This window comes from Sinocyclocheilus grahami, unplaced genomic scaffold (genome assembly GCF_001515645.1).
Source record: "Sinocyclocheilus grahami isolate Dianchi unplaced genomic scaffold, SAMN03320097.WGS_v1.1 scaffold765.1, whole genome shotgun sequence".
Taxonomy (NCBI): domain Eukaryota; kingdom Metazoa; phylum Chordata; class Actinopteri; order Cypriniformes; family Cyprinidae; genus Sinocyclocheilus; species Sinocyclocheilus grahami.
The window spans coordinates 699,227-708,957 of record NW_015505944.1 but is presented as its reverse complement, the minus strand read 5'-3'; the positions used below and the strand labels follow the sequence as shown (position 1 = coordinate 708,957).

Below are 9,731 nucleotides of genomic sequence, written 5' to 3'. Positions count from 1 at the left end.
CGAGCGAGCGAGCTAATGACATTCTTTACATTTATTTTGAAAGCTGAAGCTGGCGATTATGGTAAGGGGCGTTACATTTCCGACGAGTGCTTGCGGTGTTCGGCCAATCACAATGCACTGGGTCAGCTGGCCAATCAGAGCAGACTGCGCTTGTCGGAAGGAGGGACTTTGTAGAAAACGAAGCGTTTGAGAGAGGCGGGGCATAGAGGACCTACAATAATGTACAGTATTTGAAAAATAATGTGTTTTTTGAACATTAAAGCATGTCAACATATTCTGTTACACCAAATACACAAAATAATGATCTTTAAAAAAAGCATCATATGACCCCTTTAAAGTGGAATGAAGAATTTGAAGGCCACTGAACGCGCCTTTGCCTCCCTGAACTTCTCGATCACCGTCTCAACGGAGGTACCAAAAAGTTCGGAAGGCGAAACCGGAGGGTCGAGAAGAAAGCCCCTCTCTTTCTTCCCGATATCTGCCAGGTTCACCCACAGATGTCTCTCTGTCACTACCATAGCCGCCATGGACCTGCCCATAGCAGAGGTGGCCTGATTAGTAGCACGGAGAGCGAGATCCGTGGTGCGCCGCAACTCAGCTACCTCATCAGGAAAAAGGCCCTCGCCTTTATCCAGGTCTTTCAGCAGGTCAGCCTGATATGCCTGGAGCACCGCTGTATGCGTATGCCCTGCCATTCAAGTGAGATGTAATCTGAAGGGGCTCAGATGGCAAGGAGGGAGTTTTAAGAGAAGACATCTCACCCATAGAGAGACAGCTGGCCAGCGTCTCTTCTACAGGGGGCATCTTCTCATAGCCGTTTTCGCGCATCGCCTCGATGTTGGCACAACTCATATGCTGGAATCGATGGATGCGTGAGGAAAACGGCCTCTTCCATTCCTTCTCGATCTCTGTATGCAGATCAGGAAGAAAAGGAAGGCTCACCTGAGCTGGAGGGTTAAAGATAGCGCTCATCGAGACGACCTCGTGACGTCACTTTCTTTGCCCACTTTTACGGCAAGTCAAGCCTCACCATGGCGCGATCCATAACTTCCAAAAGCTCATCATACGCAGGACTCAGCCTCAGCTTCTTCACCCTACTCAGACATTTCCTGCTCTTCCTGGGCTGGCACGGATGCACACATCCTCTAAACGCTTTGCTAGTGCTCGCCATAATGAATGAATAGAGATCGCTCTTACCACGGAAATGCATGCTTTAAACAAAACAGTCAGTGAAGACGAAGAAGAGGATGATGTGTGCTCCCGGTGCCTATTTATACTATAGTCGCACCGGTAGGGACGTCATGGCTGTCGCCGGCCAACGTGTTGTTGGTGTTTTATCAATGTATGCTTCAGACACGGGTCACAACTAGGCATTCCCCATATCGACCCCTAGAGGACGCAATTCGAAGTTCCCTTGAAAGGGAAACTCGTTAACTCATTTCACTAGATGTCCAGTTTTGTTGTTCAGTAATCTCCATCATGTAGGTTATCCTTTAATAATAGAATATGGTTAAAAAATACCTAGGCATATACCAATGTAAAATTATAAAAAGTATATCTTCTTTCTAAATCACTCCCAAACATAAGATTGTTGTTTAGCATAGTAGGTCATACATATCCCGTAATATTAGAATAGGTACCCCTTCGTTTCAAAATACTTACAGTATAAATGTTTTGTAATATTTCAGGTTGTTGCTCCTTTATTCCCTAAACGTCACATATTATTCCCCTATACCTACACGGAGGAACTGAATAGGTACACTATAATTACAAAAAAGTTATGCTGTAAATTATGTTTACATACGCTGTAAATTGCAGGCTGTAAGCATTACCGAAAATGTATCACTTATAGGATTTCATGGATGTGTCATTTGATGTGTGGCAAAATGTACCCAAAGCAACATATTTTGCAGAAATGTGAGTCACATATTTCCAGTGAGCCTGTGTTGAATGCAGTATTCTTGTCTTCCACACTTTTGGTCTTGATTCAGCTTTATTCTACTGCTTCTTTCCCTCAATTACAGTTTTTTTTTTGTTGACTGACTTCCTCATTTATCCCTCCTAACTTGCTCTGTTCTGATACATGCTCTTCATCCCTTCATTCTTGTTCATAATTTTCTTCCAGTTTATTTTTTTAACCTTGCAGTATCCCTAGCATGCATGCTTAAAGAAGAGAAGTGTGGTGAAAAGAGTAAAAGAGAGAGGCTAGCACAGGCTAGCCCAAAAATACAAACATAAAATTAAATTAAAAAGTGAAGCATTCAGATCCATAAAACAGAGCAGAACAAGCACAAGCACTTTGAAAACAATGAATCTTTATTAGTACATCTAAAATGTAACAATTTGTGTAGCAGAAACACATCGTAGAAGACCATTTCAGATGTGGCAAATTAAATAACTTTTAAAACATTGAATGTCTACAGCAACCTCTTTCATTTTAATTCTAAATTTCATATTGTAAGTGCAAGATTCAAAGAAGCAAACTAAATAATGAAAACAATATATAATTAACATATTTAAAAACAAACAAAAATATGCTCTACTTTCTATGCAGAAATACCAAAAGAACAGAGGTAATATCTCTAGCAAGATTGCATCAATTTCCACATTAAGGTCCACAGCAAAGGTTTGGTATGATTATAATGCTCATAACACTTGAGTTAAAGCTCAGCATTCACATTGTGGCCTGCAATGTTTAGTGAATAATGCTCTACAGCTCGAAGGTCACTAAACATATGCAATGTGGACATTAATACAAAGACCACAGATAATAAATAACATTCTTCTTCATTTTTGTCTCCATTTTCACTTTTGCATTGACTTTGCATTTAAAAGTTATTTTTTGATTGTCCCATAACCAGAAAGCATGAAATCTGTGCATAGATGTCAACAAAGAATAAAGCATTAGTCAATGACTCTTTAATGTGAATAAAAATGTTTGGTTGTGTGAGATCCTCTATGATTACTTATATGAACTTCAAATCAATAATTTAGGAAAATCAAAGGCATTTAGAAGAGTAAACATGAAATTGTAAACCAAAAAGACATTTCTGAATGTAGGAAGAAACATTTATGGTTTGCCAACTTTGAGTTTGTTAACAGTGATTAAATCCAATAATTGACATTTCAATAAACAAATAAAAGCCATGCATTTTGCAAAAGCTGGCAACATTCTTATTTGCATATGAAGATGGTTTAGCAGACGTACTGTGCATAATGTGGCCCCATAAACACAGGCAAAAGTCATTAAACTCTATTGACCAATTTTCTAAACATGCTGTACTGAGCTTTAAAGCTGACGCATGTACTTTTTAAGCCTAAAATCAATTCCCAGATTAACCCAGAAATGTCAGCATGAATTAAATGTCACCAAATGCCACATTACCCAGCAAGCCAGTTACTTTTTACAACATCTGTGAGTTGGAGGCGAGACTATCTGTTTGCTCAACCAATAGCAGAAGGGGTTCAAGAAACCTTTTTGAAAACTGCCTTTATTTTTGCAGTTGTGTTCGGTGACACTAGTGGAACAAAAATACACACAACTAGGATTTGATGCCGTTTTCCTTTTTCATTCTAATGAATCTTGGGCGTTTAGTTCTCTTTCGGAGTGTTATATTAATGATCACAGTATGTGCATACTACGATTTATTTGTTCATCTGATGGGCTTGAAACCCAGTTACACCCTACACACAGGTTTTTCAAGAGCAGCAGCCATTGCCGACAGAATGAGATCTTTTCGGTAATGTAGAAGGAATGTCAGGTAGACCAGCAATCAATTATTGCCCTTTACATCAGACCATAAACAGGAACAAAAACAATCTACTTCTATGTGCTCAACCTGGGCACCCTTGTGAAAAAGAAGCACATTTTAGCATACTTTTAAAAAAAAATAGTACATATTGAAGAAATTTAATTTAAAAGAATATACTTGTAAGCCAATTGCACTGTTTTTGGACACTTAATCACATTTGAACTGCAGTTAAATGAAAGGGTATTTGTGTACATTTATATTAAATGTAACAAGCCCGAAATTCAGAGCGCTTTTTTAACCCACTTAAGTACAGCATTATATGTAATTGCTTCTCTTGTCTATGAAGTGTGGTTAGAGTTTAATGCTCAATGTACTGAAAAGCATTTATGGTAAAACTATATATATATATACTTAATGTGGTTTCGATTCAAACTTAATCAATATATTTGTGTATACATGTTTGTAATGTTTAAGTTACAATATAGCACATTTAAAATATATTACCTTGAAATGTAATATCAACTAACACACTACAGTTTAAATTATAATCAAGTACTTTATATTAAACTAAGACTTTTGATTTTACATTACTACAAAGTGCACTTTTTAAAAGTGTACTAAAATGTATTAAGAAACACTCATGACAGTGGACTCGCTTAAGTGGTATTTCATTTCATTAATATTATATTATCTGCAAAGTACTTTTAAAATGCACTTTTTAAGATTTGAAGTACACTAAAAGTGCACATTTAATAGAATTAAACACTTCTTTTTCACAAGGCCCAGATTCCAGCTCTCCGATATGATCATGCAAAATAGCATATTACTTTTTCATTCAAAATCAGAACTTTTCTTCAGCGCGGCCATGTTTCTCTCTCTAGCCGTACAGAGGTTTGGTTGAGCCGCAAAACTGTTGCGTTCTAAGCTCTTTGTTTTCTTATAAAAGCACGCAAAAGCTGGACATCTACATACTGTGACTTGAAGTTGAGCCCAGGTTTCTGTGCAGTGTGGGAAAACATGGCGATGGTCAGTTTGGAGGGAACAAACCCTCTCTGGCTTTGGCTTTCTCAGCCTAGCCCTCCCTGGGCAGGAAAGTCTCGACAGTCCATCAGGTCTTCCACAAGTCTACCTCTCAGCACTGATCTTGTATCGCAGGACGAAGTAGGCGATCAGACGGAGTGACACAAAGAAGATGCCTAATATAATGAAGTCCAGGTAGAGCTTTGCATCTTCAACATCCAGCTCCTTCAAAATGGCTTCTGACTTCTGGAAGTGGCATGTCTCATCTTTGTCGCAGTGCAGGTCTTCACGGTCAAGCCCGTAGATGGACAGAATGACTCCTTCAAAACCATATCTGAAAGGATTTAGAAGAAGAGCACTTAAGATATACTGGGATCCGGTTTTGTCTGGAATACTTGATTCTGATTGGTCAAACGCAGCATTGTGTTGCAACTATTGTCAGATATTTCATATTTTAACCACTAAGTACATCTCCTGCATGGTTTCTACATAGTTTCATTTCTTTCATATCATCCTACAGCCTCTTTCTACTTGCAAAATAAAATCATTTAAATTTAGATCAATATCATGATCATTTATCATGATAAACCTTTTCTACACTGTACATTATATCTTACGTATTTAAAGACAACATATCACATTTGTAGCATATTTAATTTCCATAACGAGATGGGTTTTCTAAGCAAAGTAGAATTCTTGTTCAGGAAATAATGTTATATTATTCATCAGAATGTGACTGGATTGTAAAGGAGTTAAACAGCCTTGTGATAAAGGCGTGAACTTAATTGCAGATTGTTTCTTAACACACTTAAGCACATATTAAAAAGTACACTTTGTGATAATGTCAAAAGTACAAATAACTGTATTTAATATAATTTTGCAATGTTTTTAAGAAGTGAACTTTTTGTGTAGCTTGACATATCAAAGAACATGTAAAGTATTTGATTAGTGTTTTAACTGTTAGTGTCTTTTGTTAGTTTTTTAATATTACTTTTAAAGTTAATACATTTTAAATGTACTAAATTGAAAGTTCATCGTTACAAATGTGTAATTATAAATATATTTAAAATACAAGTTTTAATACAGATTGTCAGTACATTCATCAGTAGACTTTAAATATAATTCAAAGAAAATAGAAGTAATTATGAAATTACTTGATTCTGATTGGCTGAGCCACGTTCGAAGCTGTTGTAAATTACTCTACAAACACACACCTTTGTTTACGTGTGTGTGTTGCTCGGCAAACACTTTGTTGCAACCACAACTGTTTCTGAGGAACTACATTGTTTGGTGGAAGAATACTGTTTTTATTAATATCATTACACTTTATTTGCTCTGTTTTATTCTGTGAAACCTTACTACGTATATGGAATAACCGTTTTATAAAAGCAATAAGCCCCGTGAAGCCGTGGTTTACAGTGAATTTATAACAGCTAAGGGGGTTTTAGCTCCGCTTCGCATCGTGCCTAACAACGCCCCTTAGTTGTTATAAATTCACTGTAAACCGCGGCTTCTTGGGGCTTATTGCTTTAATAAAGATGTACTAGAGTCTTAAGTGTGTAAATAAATACCCATCTTAAACTATACATTTAATACATGGTAAATAAATAACATGTGTTTAAGTATCTGAAAACATTACATTAAGTTTGCACTTAAGTATTTTCTTTTAAAGTAGCCTATATTATTTCCATTATTATAAGTATCCCCCCTCCCCACAAGGGCACATAACATGCTCTAACATTGCTGGTCAATCATTTTTATTTCCTGTTGTCTTCAGGTATATATAATTCAAGTACAAATAATTTCGGATGATACATACTAAAGGTAATTGCTGTTCCTAATTTCAAATAATCCATAAGAATGAATTGGGCGCATACATATCTTTCACAGCTCAATACTGAGTCTGAGCTATAATAAACATTTCCTGAGGTTGCTTTACCTGACATAGGAAATGTATGATATCCATTGGAGGTATTTTGGAATGGTGTCAAAACTGACAAAGAAACCTGAAAACAGCAGCACAGGGATGGCTGTCACAGGACCGACAAAAGTTGCTACCTGTCAAAGAAACACAATACTGCATCATTATATCAACATTAGGTAAAACACGCATTTTCAATTTATGGCATCGACATTTATTGATAATGAGGCAAATTGTTCACATAATATCAAGCATGTGACAGAACAATACGGGATGAGTCATAAACATATTTCTGTCATGACAACTCTTGGAGGGATTGGCAAGGTAATGTACATGACAATGTTAATGCATTTGGTCTTGGCGGAATAGATCTGCTACGCTGCTGCTGCTGCGGCAGAGCATGTACCGAGACTTGCTGCCAATGCATCCACAACATGCTGCTGTGAGCATGTAAGAAATACTGCTGCTGCAAATATAACATACATGAAATAACCCCCATATAGCATACATGAATCACCTCGTAGCAGATCTATACAGGTGGAGCTGGGGAAGGTGGAGGATTTCTGAAGTGCGCTGCAAAACTGCTACAGCAAACAAAAGCCAGGTATTTGAATATTAAGCAGTAAGCTCATTGGCTACCGATACAGGAGAGAACCAATCAGCTGCCATGTGACAATGATGTCGCCAGGTCAGACTGAGTTAGACCTATCGGACTGCGCCATCTAGAGTTTAATGCCAGAACTCTGTATTGGGGTATTTACTTGTAATGACGTGGATGCTGCTCCTATCAGCAGTCCCAGTGACTGTGCAACCAGTGACGTGAGTGTCCCTAAAGCCAGGAAAAGTATGAAACGAACTGCATCTGAAGGTTGAGATGTCATCCAGTACACTATACTGCAGTAGGCCACTGGGAACACGATCTGTGAGAAAGAAAAGATAGCTCAGTTTGATCCTTTTCTGAAAGTATTTTGAAGTATCTGTTTTAGAGAGAAGACTGACAATCTGAATATTCGTCCATAACATTCAATGTGTTGCGAATTTGATTAGTGACCTTGGAATTTATTACTTCATAAGTTGTTTTAATTCTTGAATTTATGATTAATAATAAACATATTTTTGTAAAATGTGGTATTTACTTGTAATGACGTGGATGCTGCTCCTATCAACAGTCCCAGTGACTGTGCAACCAGTGACGTGAGTGTCCCTAAAGCCAGGAAAAGTATGAAACGAACTGCATCTGAAGGTTGAGATGTCATCCAGTACACTATACTGCAGTAGGCCACTGGGAACACGATCTGTGAGAAAGAAAAGATAGCTCAGTTTGATCCTTTTCTGAAAGTATTTTGAAGTATCTGTTTTAGAGAGAAGACTGACAATCTGAATATTCGTCCATAACATTCAATGTGTTGCGAATTTGATTAGTGACCTTGGAATTTATTACTTCATAAGTTGTTTTAATTCTTGAATTTATGATTAATAATAAACATATTTTTGTAAAATGTTATTTTTTTTCAGGCTGAGAAAAAAAAATCTCTTTTTCCACCTAATAGGAGAATGTTTCTGATTGGAGGATATTTCTGATTTCTGACCCAAGGCTGCTTATGTAATGTTGCAGCAGGATTTGTCTAAATTGGGTGAACAGTGATTTGACCTGAAAAGCAAATATGCTTCGAGCTCCAAGAACATGGTTATGCCATAACCATCTTAGTGTTCCCCCTTTTCTGATTTTGTTCTATTTTTAACCGGTTATGTTTCTGTACTCGGAGGAAACCCTGCTGTAAATCTTATTCTTATCCACTTTGTGAATCATCTTGTTGAGCACAACAACCAAGCATGCAACTATTCAGGAGGAAACCACACGTTTTCTTTTGTTCCATGTTACCTGAAACGGGATGTCCGCCATTGTTTTGGCCAAGTAGTATGCTTTTAGGCTGTACCAGTAATTTAGATGTTCTCTGAGAAAGACGCCCATCTCAAGAGGAACTAGAATAACAATCAGAAAGAACAGATGAGCAAGGATAGCATGTTATTATCAAGTTAGCAAAAGTGTGCATCATAAAGAATATAATGAACATTTGTTCACAAATTTTACAGACTCACAGGTGAGGACGGTGGGCATCAAAGCTGCGAACATGAGAAACAACATTGAGAAGAACAGGAACCCGGAATTGCTAAGGACCTTCTTGGCCTCGTTGCCGATGCCCAGGTATAAAAGACCAATTAGAATTCCAATCCCAAGATGAGACATGATGCGCAAATGTGTCAACACCTAAATGAAGAGAAATCATGTTCAAATCAAACCTACGGTCCTTCTGTTTTCACTTATAATCCCACTTTCATGTGTCAGTCAGCACTGAATGGCTTCTGAATTGCAGCTTAGTTACTGAATTTGAAAATAATACGAATTTAGGGAGCAACCAGGATGCATTTCTTTTCATTCTAATTTGAATTTGAGTGGAATTTAAATATAATGAAAATCTGCTGTAAAATGCTGTATGTGCTAGTGTGTACTTTCTAATATGTAAGTTCAGTTGACATTTCAATATACCGTAATAATTTATAAAAAAACAACAAAAATTATATATATATATATATATACATATATAACTTTTTAATATTCATGCACACAACATGAGGTATTTCCAAAAACACTGGATTATATAAATGTTACATTTATGCATTTGTATTCCATTTATGCATAATTCATTATATTTAATATTTTTACTCACCATGGTGGAACACTAGACATATACATATATATATATGTGTGTGAAGAGTTTATTTGCAAAAACAGATAACTCAGTTTTTTTTTTAGATTTTCAAAAATCATGTTTTTCATTATGTTATGTTTTTATTGTGTTTTATTGTGTTAGTTAGCTAGTATTTTTTGTTATTTTTTACCAAATCAAAATAACCCAACTGCAGTTTGATTGAGATTAATTAGAATGCACCGTGAAAAAACATGATTTTGGAAAATTTTAAAAAACAGCGTTATCTGTTTTTGCAAATTAACTCTTCATATATATATATATATATAT

The 9,731-nt window shown here is 36.6% G+C and overlaps 1 protein-coding gene across 1 annotated transcript in view; it reads right to left on the bottom strand.

Moving 5' to 3' along the window:
* Positions 1-3,904: 3,904 nt before the first annotated feature.
* Positions 3,905-9,731, bottom strand: part of abcg1 (ATP-binding cassette, sub-family G (WHITE), member 1) — a 31,125-nt gene continuing 25,298 nt past the window's right edge. The window contains exons 11-15 of the mRNA XM_016245725.1: positions 8,794-8,962; positions 8,576-8,676; positions 7,830-7,988; positions 6,712-6,830; positions 3,905-5,106 (exon numbers count right to left, since the gene is read on the bottom strand). Coding sequence (XP_016101211.1) covers positions 4,878-5,106; positions 6,712-6,830; positions 7,830-7,988; positions 8,576-8,676; positions 8,794-8,962 — 777 coding nt within the window. The 3' untranslated portion in view covers positions 3,905-4,877. The remainder of the gene's footprint in view (positions 5,107-6,711; positions 6,831-7,829; positions 7,989-8,575; positions 8,677-8,793; positions 8,963-9,731) is intronic.